Source organism: Amblyomma americanum, chromosome 6 (assembly GCF_052857255.1).
Source record: "Amblyomma americanum isolate KBUSLIRL-KWMA chromosome 6, ASM5285725v1, whole genome shotgun sequence".
Classification (NCBI taxonomy): Eukaryota; Metazoa; Arthropoda; class Arachnida; order Ixodida; family Ixodidae; genus Amblyomma; species Amblyomma americanum.
In genome coordinates this window covers 199,934,547-199,955,164 of record NC_135502.1, presented here as the reverse complement: position 1 = coordinate 199,955,164, position 20,618 = coordinate 199,934,547, and the positions used below count along the sequence as shown (strand labels likewise).

Below are 20,618 nucleotides of genomic sequence, written 5' to 3'. Positions count from 1 at the left end.
GGACTGGCATGGGTTAACTCGGACGGGCTTCCAATGTTGAGGTATTACCTCACAGACAAGTGGCTGCTCATACACCATCTCCCATGCCCGTCTGACGCGCATGCAATGGCAGTTTAGTGTTTGGAGTTTTGCCACCAGCACGCATGCAATGGCAGTCATGCATGCCACCACCACTGAGAACAATGACTGCAATGCCGCCCCCTTTTTTTTTTTTTTTACCACAGAGACACTTAGAGTGACCATTCCCTGCATTCAGCCAATGTGTTTGCTTGTCCGAAGCCTGGTCTCGTGGCATGTGGCCCACCTGCTACGGTAGGAAGGCGGCCGCCTGTCTGCTGGGTGGAATACTGTGTTTACATATTTGTAATGAGTTTTTTTTCTTCTGGGAATCATATTTCTGAGAACGCAAATCGAGTTACATCTGGAACCAAAGCCCAAATATAGTGCACTTTTTCTTTTTGCTGCTTGTCAAGATGGGTCTACCACCAAGCTTGCGAGTTGTGAGGAGAGACCAACTTTTTGGCAACCTCGAGGCCGTATTATGAACGTGGACGAGGTAGGGAGAGGCTATGAAAGTGGAAAGGTAGGCAGGCACGCCTGTTAAAGGAGGGAAGCCAGGAAAGAGCCAACTGAAAGAGCCGTAGGGAGTAGGAAAGGACAAAACGGGACAAGGGTCTGGGAGGGGCAAAATACATGGCACTGTGCAGCAACGGGCGGCAATGGCCACATGTAGGATTCACACCGACAACGGCTCTGTGCGCATTAGGCTTATGTATTAGGGCGCACTAGCTTCTTGTGTTGGACGCGTATGTTTGAGAGATTTATGTTTACCCTGTTCAAAGGAAAAAACCCTATCCTGGGAAGCAGGTACAATGCATGATGGTATCTCTATATGTACAGTAGACATCCTGATGTGTTACGTCGTACACATTCTTGTAATGTCTTCTCTTTCCAGTTTAAAGAGCAGTCCTGTCATTTGCTTACAGTACATGAGCCTTTCATCCTGTCTCTGCCGTTGATAGGCAGCTTGCTTCTTGTTTTTTTTTTTTTGCTTTTTGCATTTGTTTACTGTTTACTGATGGTTGCTTGGTTAAGGTTACTTCATCAACCCGGGAAGTTGCACCCCTTCCGTGTCAATTCTGATCACTTTTCTCTGATCGCTGCAAAAGGGGACAAATTGAAGTTGACCTGCACCAATAGAGATTTCATGCAGAAGGTTTTCCGACAAAATTATTAGAAGTGGGGGCTCTCCTCCAACAGAAGTTTTGTACTGTCAAGTTATGCCCCCATGAACTCTGGTGCCCAATTGATTTTTTTTCCCCCACTGAGCCAGTGTCGCACGAGATTGAAACACAGCAGTGTGCAACTTGCAAAATTCACTGGTCGCTATGACAACTCAAGAGCAGACTACTTCTGGCCGAGGGTTCTTCTGCACAGTCACAGACAATGCCCAGTGGCGCCAGCGCAGTGGACGCAGCAGCGTGTTTGCTTTCCCGTTTAGACTCGCAATCGTCGTGTGTGCCACTGGCTGATGTAGACGAGAAACCACCAGAAACATATCAGCCCGCTGCTGGTGCCGGGCCGTCGAGTCAAGGCTGCAGGTGATGGCAGTTTCCTCGTTGGCGTGCCGAAACCTCTCTCACAACGGCACCTCTTCTCCTCCTGTACCCTCCTTTTTCCCTTTTCCTCTATTTTCTAGCCAAGCGTCCTAACCACTGACCCACCGCGACAGGTCTCATACGTTCGCCATTCGCCGTTTCGTCACTTGGGTTTCTCTGACCGCATTGACCGAGTGGCGCTCAGTCTTCACGAAGTTACATCTGTTCGCCGTTTTGCGATTGCGTCCGGCGGTTCCGCCGCTTTGAAAGAAAAGTGCCTTATCTTTGCGTGTGTTTAACAAGCGGTGTGGTGCATACTCGGATTGTGGACAACATGGCCCTGCCGGGTCTGTCAAAGAAGCGTGGGAAGTATTCCAACTAAATGCGGTGACCTTGCTGTCTAGCGTGTACAGTGAAAGCACAACCTTGGCACAAATACAGGTGCAAATCGTCGCCAGCAAGAGAAATTTTCCGCAAGGCAAAATCAGTGACATTTTTAAGCCGATTTCATCTCAATAAAGTGATTTTTTTTTGTACTTCACGAATTTTTCGGACTGTTCGATTATTCGGACCATTTTTCGGGTCCCTTCGAGTCCAAAAGATTGGTCTGCGACTGTATTAATTTAGATAATTCACTTCATTCAAATAATTCATTGTGAAATAAAAAATTGCCTGTGGTACGCAAGATGGCTGTCACCAAGATGCAACTGGTTTCACTTGCCTGTCTCTAATTTATTTTTACCCTTGGCTCAAGTTAGCTGGGACACCCGTTATATGCAGCAGTCTAGGGCAAACTATTTGCTCAAGCACTCGCAGTGCGTTTGTGGGATGGTGCAGTACAGCACGTCATGACCATGAACTCTCCCGGTGGCCCTGCGGCGCGTCTGTGTGAACGACCGTGCGCAGTGCTGGAAGATGCATAGCAGTCCTATTAAGCAGACTTATCACCAAGGCGGTGCCAATGCACGCACGCACATTGCCCCTCGTCCACGTGCGCTGCTTCGCTGGAGTGCTGACTATTGCTCGCCGCGCGTTTTTCTTGCTGTGTAGACACTCAACCCCGCAAACGCGAGGCCAGAGCATGCCTGATACAAAGAGGAGCACGGACTCATTACTCAGAAAAGTAATTATGTAATTAATTACTTTTGCATGAAATTACAGCTCCAAAATAACTCATCACATTATTAAATTACCAACCCAGAAAAGCAATGAATTACATACAAATTACCGAGAAAAATAATTTAATCACTGTAATTTCATTACAGTAATTAAATTACTGCCATGTCTGTTACAGTTGGTATTTCGAGACCTGAATTGGGAACAGCTGGGGATAAGAATTAATAGAGAGTAGAGTTGAATCCTGCTTCAACGAAATTCACAAGACCCGCAAAAAAATTTGATCCATTGTCCTGAAATCGGGCAAGTACTTCAACACATTGGAGTGGACAGTTGATGAACAACATTTGCTTTCCAAAAATCGCCCAGCTTCGGTCTTTCACTGACTCGAAATTGGTGCCGTGACGCAATTTTCTTGACACTCCGGAAATCTCTGGCAATGAGCATGTACGCGCAATAAATACACCCGCTACACATTTGCTGTCAAACTAATATTTTTTCCACACCCGTTTAAAAAGCGTCCCTGCTTTCGCCTTGCGAGAACCCGTGCTGAGACCGCGCTGCCTAGAGGCATTTCGGCAAGGAGTAGGCGTGCATGCGCCCTCATCACTGCGCACTTAGTAGGGGTAACTGATGCGTCTCAATGCTATAGACGTGCCAGAAATACAGTTTCTCCGATTCTTCGAAGTTCTGCGACGCACAGTACAAACAATCTGGTGGAATGTCATTGTGCTCCGCATAGAATCACATGCAGCACCTGCGCGTTGCCAAGACGTTGTATGCTATAAGCTAAGGCATAGTCATTTGCACTACCCACTGTCACGGTCACCGTCCCGTGTTTTTTTTTAACCTGGCATAAAAAACACGGCTACAAGGCTACTACAAAATTGCAGGATCGGAATCAAAGTGAACGATGCTAAACACCAGCGCCAAGAACGTGTCTGACCGCGCGTTTGTTGACCGTTTGTTGATGACCGAAGGACGGAGGTATGATATGAAATATCAACCCTTCCTAAAAAATCTGTTCAAACGTCTTTTTTCCCGGGACACAACCCAGATAAGCTCACGCAATGCGGCCGACGTCATACAAACTCATATGCGCTGCACTTTTCATTCCTTTGGCTCCATTCTGTTCTGTTCCTCAGCTGGATGTCACATACCACATGGTTGAAATTATTAGCTGCATTCGATTCAGCTGTGGTTCCCTGCAGCGCCTGCACCGGTTCATGGCGCACAGCAACAAAGCCCTCGATTCCCAGCGCCGTCTGCGATTGATTTGGATGCAGCCTTGGTGCCGCTTTGGTGCAAGGAACCGCGGCACCAGCCTCCAAGGAGGTGCAAAAAGGAAGTGCATGTGCAGACGGCTTTCAGCAGATGACGCATGTTAGCTCATAAATATTGAACATGAATTGAGGGACGTTTTCGCTGTCGTCGACGGGTTCGATGTCATTCTGCGAGAAAACGGTGCTGCAACCTACGCAACAGTAGGCAACTTTCTGTGATTTGTGCTGTAGCTGCCAGGTTAATTGTGACAGGCTGTCCATGTGCGTGCGAGTTCACACGAAACTTATGGCGCAATGATGGTGTGTGGGCTGTCGACAAGCTGCGGGCAGGGCGAATCCGAGCATGTTTTGCTACAACCGGCGCCGGTACTTGCTGCGTTAAGCATGCAGGCAGATGCTGCTGATTCGACGCTGTGTCACGGATCTCTCCGGAGAACACTCGGACCGAAAGAATAGACTAGGCGACAGGTGTACCCACACAAACATTTAATACCCCCTACGTGACACACACACTAGAACACAAAACTATCAAACACAAAACACAAAGACTATAAATACACACGACCCGGGCACACTGCTACCAGCGTCTACTACTAGCGTTCTACTATTAGCGGTCGGCGTGCGTGCTCACGGTTGGTTCGGTGTGGCCGCGGCGTTGTATAGATCCAGTAGGCGGCGTTGAGGCGGCGTTCGACGTGCTTGGGCTGGCGTCGCTGGCTGCGTCATACAAGCTCCCGGTCCAAGCGCCTGTGGAGGTGATGCCGGTGTTGTTGGCGTTGGGGGCACCACCCGGATGGGTGGCAACAGCGCTGGAGACACCCCTGGCCGTAGCAGGTGGTAGCGTCCTCCGTTGACTCCCCGGAACGGGCTCAGGCACGGCAGAAGTCCACGATGCGAAAACGTAGAACGCGAGCTCACCGGAGCAGTAGCCAGCAACGCTCTCTTCCAACCGATGTGCCCCTGACCCACCCGAGTCTCCGCTTCTCTGCTGATCCCCCCTGTGCCTCGCTCTCACTCGCCCCTTTATAGCCTCGGTGTTAGTCCAGGTAAGCCTTGTCGTGTTCGACTTCTCTTTTCCACCAATCATCTCTCTCCACCTCACCGAATGCTTCTTCTTCCTCTTCTTTATTCTTCGGTTAATCCACTTCGTCTTCTTAACACCTTTTTCCTTTAAAATTTAATTTAGGCTCCTTATTATATGTGACAAGGGCCCCCTCTCTCAAGAGTTTTTCCATGAAAAACTGCTCACGTCCTCCTCATCTTCAAGCCATCCAGCCAACCGACTAACTTCTGTGGCGATTCTGGACCCAGCACACGCCACACCGCAGATGTCTAGCACACACTAAACGCACACCACTAACACAGCACACCAAATTGCGTTTCCAGAACACTAACACACCACTGCCGCTGTCCGCACAGAGTCCTTAATAAGCATGTTCGTGTCCACAACACACTCCCTTGTATGACCACATAACACCAACAACAGCAGCAGCAACAACAAGATAAATCTCAGAGATACATTAACACAGCAACAAGAACAAGATACATCCCAGATATACCTAGAGCTGTTCAGTTAGCTCTATCTGTCTACAAGTGTAATTTGTAACATATGACCTCTGTTTTGCCTGGCCAATTCGAAAACGTCTCCCCCTTGATTTGGAGTAGAGCTGTGATCGTATGACTTCATTCACATTGGGCTTCATTAGTACCTCATCCCCCCCCTGCATTTTTCTTCCCACTGCACGTGGGCACCTCAGCAACATCACCTGTCTCCTCGGCCACTACCGAACAAGCTGCTCTGGGGGCGTACCGCCGTACGGGACCTCTTTCTTCATATTTCTTCAACATATTAACATGGAAAACCCTCTTAGTGTTATCTATCAATACCTCATAATCCATGTCCTTTTTCTTCTGCGTCACAAGGTACGGGCCCTTCCACTGCATCAGTAACTTATTATGATCCGCGGGTAGCAGGACGAGAACCCTGTCGCCCGGATCCAGATTCCTGTGAATGGCTTTCTTTTCATAATATCCCTTATGGCGTTCACGCGCCTTTTCCAGGCCTTCATGTGCAAGCCTGCATGTTTCCTTCAACCTGACCCACAACTCAAGAACGTACGTGTATGTTGTCTTGAGATCTGATGCAATCTCTTTATTAGTCCACAGCTCCTTGAGTATTGCAAGTGGACTTCTAACGGTTCTTCCATATAGCATCTCGAAGGGTGAGAAACCAAGACTCGTTTGTGGTACTTCGCGGTAAGCGAACAAAAGAGCTGGGAGATATCTATCTCAATCAGTAGGTCTCTCCTGGCACATTTTCTTGATCATATTTTTGAGGGTGACGTTGAACCGCTCTACAAGCCCATTACACATGGGATGGTAAGGCGTAGTCAATAACTGCCTTACTGACAAAAGGCGGTTAACCTCCTTCATTAGCTCCGATGTGAAGTTCGAGCCCCGGTCACTCAAAATTTCCCTCGGGAACCCATAACACGAAAACATTTCCACGAGACCCTCCGCCGCTTGGATACTGTCAATAGTTCTCAGTGGAATAGCGTCAGGATAACGAGTGGCCACATCAACCAGGGTAAGCCTCTGGCGGATGCTGGAGAGATTGGCCCCACAATGTCAATCGCTACTCGCTGAAACGGTAGGTCGATGGCTGGAATCTTGCCTAGAGGTACAGGACCAATTCTTCCCTTCGGAACTGTGCGCTGGCACACATCACATGAGTGAACAAAGCGCTTAACGTCACTCTGAACACCCGGCCAAAAGAACTCCTCGGTGATCCTAGACATCGTTTTTTGAACACCCTGGTGCCCGGCCATAATGGCGTCATGTCCTAAGCGTAGCACGGTCTCTCGCATATCTCTCGGTAACACCAGCTGTTGGACCCGCCTTCCTGAACTAAATATGCATTCCCTGTGCAGAAGACCATTTACCAATTGATATTCCAAGGAAGTGCGACTCTTCTTTCTTTTCACTTTTTCCCTGACTCTTTCGAAGCAGGCCTTCAGGCTAGGGTCTTCTTTTTGCCTAATTGCAATTTTGCCCGGTGTTACGCTCAGGCGCATCGCAACAGGAATAGAGAGCGGACGCTGCGTTGCTCGGGCTGTCGCTTGAGCTCTTGTCTCCACTGCTGACGAGAAACTGACTGCACCCGTCTGAGCTGTCGCGGGCCTTTCCTCCTTTGGATGTTCATCAACGTCGAGCATCCTCCACTCGGGATCGGGGTCTTCGACACTTCTTGCACCCGTAATGTTTCCCAAGATGAAATCGTAGATGGGTTGGTCTACGCACTTTGCCACTACCTGCCCAGTATAATATGGCGTGGACACTAGAATCCTGGCTTCAGGAAGGTACATCACTGTGCCATCTACAAGAGTGATGGCCGACGCTTCCCCTGTAAGATCCTCGTCCTTCACCAGGCTTCTCTGAACCAAAACTGTGTTGGCTCTGCTGTCTCTAAGCACCAATATAGGACGGTCCCCTATTTGCCCAGCCACCACTGGCATTGCTGCTTTCGACTTGGGTGTTCCTCATTTTCCAGCGGCGTTTGCTCTCCTTTCAGCTCTGGAACTTCGGGTGGCGTGACAAGTTCTACCCTTGAGTCGACAACGCATGCAGCTCGGTCCTGCGTTCTGTATCGGCACTCATCCAGAGTATGACCCCTCCTCTTACAACCTTGACACACAACGTGTGTTTTCTGGGCAGAGCTACTAGTTCGACAGTCAGCTGCACGGTGTCCCACCTTGCCGCAGAGAAAACACCTTACTGGCACCTTAGATGCACCGCCATATGCTCTTGGTTTTGCCGCATCTGTCTCTAGGGTCTTTTGGGTTTCCTCCTTTGCCTTACTCAAATTTCTTAACCCTTGAGCCTCGAGGAATTGGTCTGCAGTGTCGGCGAACTCTTCCAACGAGCACAACTTTCTTTCAGGAATAGCGCCAGCTTTGAGCTGCAACACGCTAAAAATTGCTCTGTGACCAGCTTGTCACGCACACCTTCAAAACTCTTTTCTGTGTTTGACATATCAAGCCACCTATCAAAATAGTTGGATAGCCTGCAGGAAAACTGCTTAGGGGTTTCCGAATCCTCAGGTTTCGCGGTACGAAATCTCTCACAAAAACCCTCTGCCGTAAGCCTGAATCTTTGGAGGAGTGCCTTTTTGACTTTCTCGTAGTCCATGGAATCAGCAGCAGGTATCCTTCGAAACACATTCAGCGCCTCTCCGACTAAACACATGCTCAATGCCATGGCCCATTCACTGCGCTCCCAGCCTTGCCCCAAAGCTATCCGCTCGAATCGTTGCAGATATGCATCCAAATCATCTCTCTTGTCATCGAAAGGAGCCATCAGCTTTCTTGGACAAACTGTGGCCGGTCTAGGAGATTCTGTACCCGCTAAGGAACGCTGATCATTGTCCGTGATATCGTCATATCCTCCCGCGACATGCGCCTGTTTCCACAAAATAAACTCCTTCTCCCGTTCTATCCTTCTTTTCTGCTGTTCTTCTGCCTCGCGAGCTCTTTTCTCTTCTCGCTCTTCTGCCTCGCGAGCTCTTTTCTCTTCTCGCTCTTCTGCCTCGCGAGCTCTTTTCGCCTCGCGCTCTTCTGCTTCACGAGCGTCTGCGCGTGCTGGCGCCCTTTCCTCTCTCTGCCTCTTCTTTCTGATGAAGCCCTCCAGTGCCGCCGGAGGACTGTTTTTTATCACTGCTTATAAAGAGCTAAATTAGCGAGGCGGGTTCTCGGCGGTGATTTTCGCGCGCCCTCCCATAGGCGTCGGAAAATATGGAGGGGCCTTGAATCCAAGCGGGCCGAAAGTTCTTCGAACGTCTCTCTGAGTGCTTGAAAAGCCTAGTGAATTTGTAATGGACATAGTTTGCGACCACGCTTTTATAGCACTTTGGAATTCGACTGCCATTGGTCCAAGCGAGTTGCGGCATGACAGCACAGTCTGTTTCCTCGTATTCACTATGGGAAGAGTAGAACTACTCAGCACAGTCTGTTTCCTCGTATTCACTATGGGAAGAGTAGAACTACTCCATAACAAGAACTATGCGATGTTGTCGTAGTCGACCATGGCCAACTCCATGGCTGACTCAAGTCTTGTTAGGCACGGAAGCGACCGCACACAAAAAATACATGCGAGAACTAACACCTCAAAAAAAAGGACGACAAAACCTGCCTGCACGCGCTTCTTTGAAAATTGTCGCACATATCGGGTGTGGCACTGCTGACACGCTGCACCTGCACCACAGAACTGGTTCTGCACCGCATTGGCACCAGCGGCACTTTTTCAGAATTGGTGCCGTGAACCAGCACTGAATCGAATGCAGCTATTGTCTCACTGCACCAAAATTTTAGTCATTCTGCTTCTATAATTGCAGCTGCGCTCCTGCTGTTGAGTTGAATTTATGTTGGGTTGGATTTCAATCCCAGCTTCCACAGTGCCGGTCGCTTTGTACACCAGTTGGAGTCAGACCAGTCGGACTCTGGGGCTGTCGCCATGTTTACATGGCACAGTTATGTTCGATGATTTATCCCCTATAGTTTCGCATCAGACATAAACTCAAATGTCTGAAAGTAATATGAAGTCACATTAACACGTTAATGTGTATGAATGTGTTTAAATGCACTTATATCCTGATGTGCAATAAACTGACCTAGTCCGACTCGTCAATGCTTTTAAAATTTTTGGTTACACGAGACCTTGGTTACAAGAGGCATCTTTCTCTGGTCCCTTGAGAGTCTCTTGTATTGATGTTTTACTATAGTTGCAAACTTCTTTTTCTACACATGCAATTTTACGCACCATGGCAAGACCACCGAAATTAGTCTGAATTAAAGAAATTTCGCTGCGTCGACAGCACATTTTTCAAAACAATTTAACAAAACTTGCAGTCATGGCCCACTGGCCAGTCGTAGTCAATCCAAGCCACAAGTAATGGCATGGTCGACGCTCACTTCATTCTAGGCCCTATAATGTCATAGTCCATTGTCATCAGCGTTCCGCACTCTGCAAGTGCTACTCTGTGACTACGCGATGCTGAAGCGCAAAATGCTGACATTGCTTGAAAAGCAGGAGCTGCTTCAAGAAATAGATATCGGAAATACGAAATGGAAAGACATTGTTCAGAAGTATGGTATATTGAAAGCAACTGCCTCTGTCATCGTGAAACACCAAAAGAAAGTGGAAGACTCAATTGCCGATGATGCACTTGCCAAAAGACATATAGCCTGCACTTTTTGTGTGGCTTCGGCAGGTGCGATGTGCAAACATTCCTGTGTGAGGGCCGCTTCTGCAGGAGAAGGCCCCCGAACTTGCATCAAAACTGAGCCGGAATGATTTCCAGACCTCAAATGGTTGGTTCGACCAATTCAAGCACCGCAGCGGCATTGCATTTCACTAACAGTGTGGCAATGAGGGTGCGGCCGCCAATATGACTGTGGTTGAGTGGAACATTCTGATGCAGTCCATCTTGGAAGGCTTCACAGCAGATAATGTATTCAACAGTGACGAAACTGCTGTCTTTTACAAACAGTTCCCTTAGAAGACATGATTTCAAGGGGAACAAAAGCAGTGGAGGGAAGTGCAGCAAACAGAGAGTGACTGTTTTGTGCTGCAACGCCAGTGACAGTGAAAAACTGCCAACTCTCATGACTGGAAAATCGCGAAGCCCTCGATGTCTCAAGAACATCAAGTCCCTGCCTGGTCAGTAGAAGAGTACTGCGAAAGCGTGGATGACTTCTGGAGTGTTTGTTCAGTTTCTCCGAGCGTCTGACAACTGGCTGCGAGCAATGAATAGGTATGTGCTTCTACTTTCAGATCGTCGTTCGGTGCCTCCAGCCACGCAGTCACCTTCACTGACGAGTATCAAGGTGCTGCCTTTAGACAAAGGAATTATCTGTGCACTTAAGGTTAGTTACCATAGGAAGATTGTTCAACACATCTGCAGAACACTAATCCAAAGCAAGTGGCCAAAATCGACCTGCTCAAGGCCACTCATTATATTGCAGCCTCATGGGATGCAGTTTCCAGCTCAACAATTGCAGCCTGCTTTGCCAAAGAAGGTGTGACCTTTAGCAGCATCACTACTGATGAAGCCCCGTGTTGCTGAGGACAGGGAGCACCTTGAGTTGGTTTCCAAAATTCTTCAGGTGAAGGAGTTATTGGAGTTTGATAACCCAGAGCCAACATCATGAAATATGTCACGCATTGAATCAGGAAGATGATGACTGCAGCCTTGAGGAGCAAGCTGAACCACCAAGCAAGGCTCCAGTTCCTGCAGCTCTCTCAATGCAAGCGATGCTGAGGATGAGCACTATGGGCATGTAGGGAACCTGGAGTCTTTCTTTTTGACAACAAAGGGCAATGCAAAATACCATGCTTTCACAAGAGATAAGTGACAGTAAAAACAAATATCTTTATAATGTTATTTTCAAAGAAAAAAGGTTCTCTGAGTTTCTTTCATTAACCAACATAGGATATGATTGCTAGGTGCTCATGTTAGCAGATTGCGTACTCTGAGCCTGCCATCACGAAGAACTGATATAGTACAGATATAGTAAAGATGTTTTACTACAGAGGGGCTCTGCTGTACTAGAGTACAACCCAGCCAGCGGCAGGCTTCTTGTGCCGCCCACGGGCACTCCGGGCAACAGTGAATCATTCCGCACCGTTTGCCCTGTGTCGCTAGAACCAACATGCAACGCTCCACAAAGAAGCTTCGCAAAAAGCGTTTTGGAACTAGCCACCCCTTTTCATAACATGTTTAACATTTTCACTGGTTTCGGTCGACACAACGGTTTCACGCTGAAATGAACGTTTCCGTTATGCCGAAACCTGCCTTGCACAAATCTCCGCACAAGCGCCCAGTCCGACCCGAACACAAAACCGTTGCAAGCAGTCGCATGGCGCATCGTGTATTTTTAACGTAATATTTTTAATTTACCCACAGTTCATAACACATACTGGCGGCACTCAATATCTTTCATTGGGGCTAAAATATTGAATAACGTTCTGTGTAACCTGAAACAAAAAAAAAGTCAAACTGTGCCCTAACACAATAAAAAAGTACTATCTTAGCAAGAAATTAAATGCACCAAAGTAAATACCTGTTGTTATTTGTAGCATTGCTCCATAAAGAGATTGTTTTAAGTTTGATAATGTTTAATTTATCCATCACTAACCATAGCGGCTAAGGATACAGATGACCAGCAGCATTTTTTGTAATATTTTCTGTGTAAACATTCTGATAAGGTTGGGTGGTATGCATCATATTTGCAATCAACTTCATTCGTGGAGGGAAGGGGGGGGGCACACTACCCTTTTAAAACTTTAAATTTGAAGAAAAAAGTGCTCAAATTACGTGAGAAAATGCTGCTAAATTCACTTGTTCATAGCCTGGTGCTTCACGGTATTTTTTTCAACATTGCACACCTGCGTAGTTGACGAACCTATCATTTCTTCCATATATGTGTGAGTGTGTGTTTATACCACCCAACCTTTGAGGTTGTGGGTTGCTTTTTATTGGCTGCAGAGTGCTTCTGAGAAGAAGCAAAAATGTACAGTTGAATCCCGCTACAACAAAATCAACGGGACGTGCGAGAAATTTCATTGTCTCGAAATTAACCAAAAATGCAAGGCAATAACTCCAGCAGAACATATTTTTATTGCCAGAAATCTGTGAGCTTAGCCTGCTTGCGCTTCACTGCCAGCAGCAGCGTCACGCGACTCTCGCACTCTGTTAACAGTGAGATCGCAACGTCGTCATCGTGTGTGCCAAGGAATTTTCTAATAACGTCGAAGGCATCCAGTACCTGCGATGAGGCTGCCGGGGCAGGTAAATCTTGAGCGGAGTCGTCTTCATGACCGGACGGCTGTTCCGGCTCGCGAACACTTTTGATGATGTCTTCATCGCTTCGTTTCTCGTGGACAAACACGTCCGCATCAGCGTCGAGGAAATCGTCCGGCGCTATGTCAGCAGGGGCGTTTCCAGCTTCCTGGAGCGATTTCCAAGTAACGCCAATCCCCGGAGTCGATGACGATGGTACACTTTCCGCGGCTGCAGTCGTGCTGGTCGCCTTGGTGTCGACGAACCCGGCGTGCTTGAAGCAGTTGCGGATCACACTGCACCGTGCTGCTCTCCAGGCCGCAGCCATCATTTCTAAAGCCATGAAAAGATCGATTTTCGTCTCCCTGCCAGTGTCGGTGTTCAGGAGAAGCCGCTGGATCAACCTCGCCTGTTAGGAAGACTTCATGCTCCGGATGATGCCTTGGCCCAGGGGTTGAATGACTGAGGTACAGTTCGGAGGGAAGAACTTCAGCTCCACACTTGACGTCGTCAATGCGGTGCGCTGAACAACTGTCCAAGAGCAAACAAACCTTTCGATTTTGTCTGCTCATGTCACGGTCAAGTGCCACCACCTAGTCAGCAAAAATGGCACGGGTCATCCACGACCGGCTGTTTGCCACGTACTTGACAGGTAGGCTCCTGTTTCCCTTGAAGCAGCGCGGTTTTGCACTTTAAAATCAAGCGTCTTCGCTGGCAGCATCTCATAGAAGAGGCCCGTCTCGTCTGCGTTATAAATATCAGACGGAGCGTAATTGCTCATTATGTCAGTCCTAACTGTCGCCCATGCTGATGCGCCGTCAACGTCTGCAGAAGACGATTCACCGCACAAAACCTTGCCGACGACGTTATGCCTTCCTTTAAAGCGATTCAGCCATCCTATGCTTGCCTTAAAGTCGTCCAGCTCTAACAAACAAGCATAATTTAGGGCCTTCTGCTGTACACTTTTACCGCTCAGGGTCATGTTTGTTGCTCGCGTATCGACGAACGAAGCATAGACAGCCTTGTCGAGCTCTTCATACGTTGGTTGCGTCACTTTGTTGTGCTGCGCTGAAGTGCCCGATGAAAGTGCCTTCCTAATGCTGTCCTTATTCTTCAAAATCGTCGATAGCAAAGTCTGCGTGATGCCAAAATCTGCGGCAATAATTGCCTTCTCCTTCCCGCTTTCCACTTCGGCGGTAATTTTATCCTTTTCTTCAAGCGAAATAAACTTTCGCTTTTTGTTGGAGGCGACATGGCAGAGGCGATCGACGAGATCAGACTGCAGCGAGAGATCGACGATCAGCACACACCGACACACGAGACAATGGCGGCAAGTGCTGCGGAGAAGGCGGGGAGGGGAGGCTGGCGACTGGATTTGGATTCGTCTTTGGCCCTCGTACGGCCGGCGGCCTTCGCACGGCGCAAACAAGTCCCCTCGCTGCTTCCCTATGATGAATAAATGACTCCCAACCAAACCTTTTATTAAAGAATACATGAAAATGTAATAAACATACATTCCGCGCATTATTTAGCTGCTCCAAGCCACTGCTTTAGCAGGGAATAATCTCGTACAGCACTCAACTTTTGAAGAAAGGCAGGCCACTGACGAGTGAAGGCTTACGAAAAATTCGTAGAAGCGAATGCGTGCTCACAAAGTAATTCGTTTTTGAGGGAATTTTAATACATTAACTCCTATGGGGATTTTGCGGGGAATAAAAAATACTTCGCTGTGGCGAAAATTTCGTTGAAGCGGCATTCGTTGTGCCGGGATTCAACTGTACAATTGTTGCTGTTGTCGGGTGGTCTCCTCGATTTTGAAATTCACTGAGGACAGCAAACAAGAGAAGAGGAGGCCCACCTGTTCGTAGAGGTTGTAGTGAAGGTAGTTGCGTAGTAGGCAGTTGACCAGCACAGCCTGGCCTTCGTAGTCGCTGCGCAGGGTGGCCGTGCGCAGGCGGCTGTGCAGGAAGCTGCGAAAAACAAATTCCATTCTGCCAAAGCTCCATTCTTCTGACACCTGACAAGCCAAAATGTATGGGAGGCATTCTCATCATGCTGCTGCAATACCACATTTCACTGCAAATGTAAAAAAAGTCCTTGTAACAGGATTGCTTCGTTAAAGCTCGAATGGCATGGTTCTAGAAGAATCTCAATGGTACGACCACGGTTGATAGAAATTTTTAAAATGTGCCGGACGATCTACAGTATATAGCATACGTTACAATTCAGGATTATACTAACAGTTTCGCAAGCAGTCGCGGCTGATAAAAATGCTCAAACCACCAGAGCGGCTGGTTTCAGTGGGGGAGACACTGCTGTCGCTGGCCCTCCTCTCCCTTCACCTCCCCCCGTTAATGCAGGCCAAGTGGTGGCGCACCCTTCTTGCAACCGGAGCAACACGACGAGTCATGTGCCCGACAGAGCTGCCTCACCCATTTGGTAGCAGCTAATTGGCCTATCTGAAAAGGTGCATCTCCAGCTGCCAGAGCCACTGCTACACCTTCCTCATTCCCCTGTTCGCCAACTGCAACATTGCCTGCCTAAATGCGACAAGGCCACAAGCCGAGCGCATGCTGGAAGGCCAAGGCACCCACTGTTGGCATGTTGTGGAAGCAAAAGGCCCTTAAGGAGAAGCTGCAAATACTCAAAAAGGTCAAAGAAAACCTGGAGAAACGCACAGATCTGGCTGAACAGCTAGGCCTGGCACCACTGATGCTCTACACCATTATTGTGCAGCAGGACGCTATATCAAAGCATGCCGAGCCCTTTGGTGCAAACGTAAAGCTGGCAAACACATTAACACACATCATGCTGGAAGTGATCCTGCTGACGCAGTTTCGGGAAGTCACAGGAACGGCAAGGTGCTGCGACAAAAAGTCGACAACTGCGCGCTTTCTCTAGCTCTTCTTTCTGTCCCCTCTCCGTCCTGGCTGCAGCCAAGGTGCTTCTGGATGCAACCACAGCCAGCAAAAGTCTTTTCCTTTCTATTTTTTGGAAATAAACCACTAATAATTATTCTTGGGATCGAAAATTTCTAAGCTCCCTGAGGATGACCACACCTATTTAGACAGACATGGACACGTGGCAAAGGCAAGAAAGAGGGCAAGTCAGCTGTCAGCAACTGCCTCAACACTTCGTCAACGCTGATTTCAGAGTATGTGCCCCGCGACATACTGTACACGTGTAAAGGCTGCCCCTCTTCAATATGGCAGCCAGTAATTAAAAAAAAAAGTCAGCGAAAAGAATTTCTTCATGTGTTCGTAATTTTGCCCCCGTGGCATGAGCTGGGAGCTGTTAAACATCAACTGCCTGCATCACCTATTCCAACCATGCACACGTTACCCAGTGCACCGGACTTTGCCTGGGACAGCGAAAATGCAGTGCCTCAGTGCTGCTAACTCTTATTCTGCACTCCCATCAGAAAGGACAAAACATTATGCTGAGTGTTCTTGCAGTGATGCGTCACCCACCAGGCTCGGGCGATACGTGCTGTAGTAGCATGCAGTTTACCTGGTGTCGCTAGGCCTAGAGTGGTTTGTATATACCATATGCACTCGCGTAATGGACCCACTTATTTCTCAAAAATGTTGACATCAGTTTGCCGGGAGGGTTCATTACGCGGGAAAAAGTTTCAAGAGATATTTTAGGAAGGGTCGAAATTTCCTCCGTCCCTCCTTCTGTCATTAACAAAAACAGGGAGATGCATATGTGCCTGCCGCTGGTGTTAACCATCGTGCTCTTAAACGCAATACGATAACTTTGCGATAGCCAACGGCACTGGCCAGTCGCAGCGAGATAACGCGAACGTGTTGAACACTGGCCCTGAAGATCAAGCACGCGTTTTTTACGCAAGGTTAGAAAACACAGAGGACAGTTACGAGTGGGTGCCTAATGCAAAATTTTAAGCCTTAGCTTAGAGCACACAACATCTTGGCGCCCTGCCAAGTTCGGTGAGCACACAAACTACCCCTGGTGGAAGGAACGAACGCTACACTACCAAACATAAAAGATATGTTTGCAAAATTTGGAACTGCAGTTATAAGATTCCGCTGACCTGTGGAAAATTTTAAATAGGACAGACGGGTAACTATGTGAATGAACAGTTGTGCAGCATCAAACAAAAGTTGGCACAGGGCAATCATGCATGGCATTATAGAAGATGTCCCATGAACATTCCCCATGTTTTGCAGATGTTTCTATTCTAGGCAATAGAAAAATTGGCAGTGGCTTAGCTCAGCAATGCCAGGATATATGTAGCGAGAGCTGCAGTTACCCCCTTGTCTAATCGCGTGGTCAGTTATACAACGAGCCTTTACATCCTCCTCTTCAGTTGCTCTTCTTCGGTCGTATCCATCATCGCCTCGCTCCGGCCGGCACGCCGCCGTTTCTGCTCCGCGTCCTGGCATCTGCACTCGACGATACGCTCTTTTTTCTGCTTCGGCGTCTCCACATTTCTCTTGGCCTTGTGCTGCTCGTTATTCCTTGCCTGGACAGCTAACTGCCAAGCTACAACCTCGGGACCCGACTACTCGAGTTTATCCTGTCTTCTAAGCCGCGCAGCGTCGGCCTCGCCCTCCTTGGCCGTCCTGGCAATGTAGTTTCCACCGCCACATCACCACCCCCTTATACATACTACACCGCAACTCCTCCTCCTATTGCCACACATGCGCAGTAGAGACAGCGGCACGGCGCGCTAGCTGCATGCTCTGACGTCACTAGGCCCCTCGTGGATGCGCAGCCTCCTTGGCCGGAGGCGAGCGGCGTCTGCTCCGTGTTCGGTGCACGGCGGCTCTAACGTCACTTGGCTCCTCGCGCATGCGCAGAACTGGCGACCGACAGCCACAGCAAAATGGCGAGACTGTGGGTAATGTAGCTCTCGCTACAAAAACACGAAGAACAGTTGAAATCACAGAGGCCTTCCAGACAGTGAAACATGGCAATGCTTGTATCAGTTACCCATTCACAGCGCTACCTGTCCTGACTTGGCACATGCGTGGCTGTTATTGAGCGATCTGTGTTAATCAAAAACTTCAGTTGTTAGTCACGCCCTTGTCCTGTCAGTTCTCCCTGGTGTATACAGTGAATATCCTCTTCAGATGCATGCTACTGATTATTTCTCTTCGCATCAAGGTATGCGATGAATGTAAAATTATCATGCTGCTTAGCAGAGAAGTTGTGTTATAGGCATTTGAAGTCATCGCTTCCGAACTAGCAACTTCAAAACCTTATAACTCAACTTCTATGATAGGCAGGATAATTTTACCCTTAATAAATACCTTGACATCCAGAAAAAACAACAGCATGCATAATAACAAGCTTCGTGCAGCAACTTTCTTGAGCGCTCTTGGCAGTAAGTCACCTGCAATACACAAGTGCAAAAGGACCTGTTTTCCATGAAATTAAAAGACATATTTAGAATCAGCACACAACAATACATGTGCCCTGAAAATTTCATAGCCGTGAGTTCATTAATAAAAAAAAAAAATGGTCGATTTGTGTAGTTAGGCTAAATTCAAATTAGGTGCGCTAGCACTGTGTGGCCATTGTTTTGCACTGCATATCAGGTGACCTTGTGACGTCATCACAGGTATGTACACAAACCTGGCAGGAAAAGGCTGCAGGCAAACACACAATCACTAAATGAGGGGAATGCCACTACCCTCGGGAACCCATGCAAGTCAAGCACACAAACAGGGCAGGATGATGTACCTGCGGATGTCGCTCATCTTGTCGGTGAGCTCGTAGCAGCGGCTGTGGTAGAAGTAGCACTTTGAGGCCAGCAGGTCCAGGGTGCGTCGGTTCTGTGCCTGAATCTTCTGCATCAGCAGGTCAGAGCACTGCACCGCCTGTCGTCAGGGGAAGAAGAAAAGGGTGTCCCTCTCTCTTCGTATGGCGCCCTGCATTCTTCATCTGCATTCTTCTGCTGGTGTGCATGGTCTGGATACCATTCATGTTAAGTCTATGGGTGGCTGCACAGCGCCCTCACTGGGCCATTACTGTAGGCGGGAAACGGCACAAGAAACAAATATAATACCTACACTGAATAAAGCAGCCTCGTTTTATTCTCGAACAAGCTCAAATTAGGTTGATTTTTTTAGCCACGTTTTTGCTGAACACTGATGCTGTTCCTTGCAGCACACTAGCTGTTCGCTTCGTTTTGTGGCCTATGCCTCATTTTCTGAAATGCACTGCCACCCTGCTAAAGTTCCTTCTGTGAATACGCAGGCTTTCAACTGGCTTTCAAAATCGCGAAAATCTCCGCTCTCCTTGTTCCCTTTACAAGCGATAATATCAGACTGTAAATGAGCCACAGTCATGCTTTCGTCATGTCCACACCCTCTTGCGTAATGATGCCAGACAATGCAGTACAGCCGCAAGTCATGCCGCAAACAAATGCACGTGCCACATGTGGCAAGAACAGTCAGTCTGCATGGGGCAACAACGCCCGCGAAGACAGAGAGGTAACCCACGGGATGATACGGACAGAAGCGAGCGCCTCCGAGTGCACACCCCCTGCTCCCCTCTACCGCGTTTGCTGCCCCACACCACAGGTTGCACTGTCCAAGCAGCAGCTGTCCCACTGTACCGTTTTCAATGCAACTCTTCGTAGGACCTCTTGATGGCAATGGACAGCGTCCCATTATCTTGAATGGCAATGAAGGAGAACGAATAGCCAAGCCAATCCAAGTCAGTCCGTCCGATTTACTCTGTCAGCACCTGCCAATTCCATTTAAATCTATGCGGGCACCTTTCACAGCAACGAAGAATGGGTTGGCTTTGACAGCGATGCCTGCTTGGGTCTACATTAGCCAAAATAACGAACTTTTGGGCGAAAAGTGGTAACCGCAGTATTGTTGGCCTCTATTTTATCCCAAAAACTCGTACATTTAGACTCCACAAACCCAGAAATATTGGTCATGAAAATATGCCCTCTCCTATGAGATGCGCGACGGTTCCCCAGTGAGGTCAGAAATATCGTGCAGGTCTGAATTATTGGGGTGCAAAAAATCTGTCAGCTACTGCAATTATTCTTATCGTTTTGCCTGACTGCTTATTTGTGGTGGCAGCACCTTGTCGTAGCGCTGGGCATCAATGAGGTAGACCAGCACCAGCAGGTGGATGTACACGTCCAGCTCAGGAAGCAGCGGCAGGTGCAGAGTCTTGGCGCTGCGGATGCGACCCTCCTTGGTGGTGCCACCGTCTGTCTCCATGGGCTGCAGCATGGAAACATTCAGTGACACCCTTTCTTGTGCCAGCTGAGGCTGCCCACAAATTTCCCAATTATGTCTAAAGTTAAGTGCTACTATGGTGACAAGAACAGAGGTAATGGAGAAAAGCCCATTTGCTATGAGCCTTGGCAGGTATTTGCAATTTTACGTAGACTCATTACTGCTGCAACAGGTGATGTACACACATGCACAAACAAAAAAATTACCGGGGGCTCAAAGAAACGAAATTCTAATTCCATTCAAATTCTTGACCCCTTTGTAGTTCATGCAGATGGCTAACATTGTGCATTTTCCCACCTTTAACGACGCCCTACAGTTTCGACCAATCGCCAGTTTTGTAATGCCACTTTTTGGGTGACACCGCGTTTTTGTGCTCTGTCATCCAATGCTTTCGCAGTGAAACAAATAAAAGTGCTTCCAACTTTGGCCAGCCAGTCCTACCCGCTGCATTTGCAAGCTAAAGCTGCAATGTAAATACATGCCAATGAGCAAGTCGGTGGCCACTATCACCAAAAGTGTGCGAAACCAATTTGTCTAAAATATTACACCTCAGGGT

The 20,618-nt window shown here is 48.2% G+C and overlaps 1 protein-coding gene across 2 annotated transcripts in view; it reads right to left on the bottom strand.

The window, feature by feature from the left end:
• Rpn3 (regulatory particle non-ATPase 3) overlaps window positions 1-20,618 on the bottom strand; it is a 57,473-nt gene that overhangs the window by 33,452 nt on the left and 3,403 nt on the right. For both annotated transcript variants that reach the window (XM_077628328.1, XM_077628329.1), the window contains exons 4-6: window positions 19,904-20,047; window positions 18,543-18,679; window positions 14,692-14,803 (exon numbers count right to left, since the gene is read on the bottom strand). In XM_077628328.1, coding sequence (XP_077484454.1) covers window positions 14,692-14,803; window positions 18,543-18,679; window positions 19,904-20,047 — 393 coding nt within the window. The remainder of the gene's footprint in view (window positions 1-14,691; window positions 14,804-18,542; window positions 18,680-19,903; window positions 20,048-20,618) is intronic.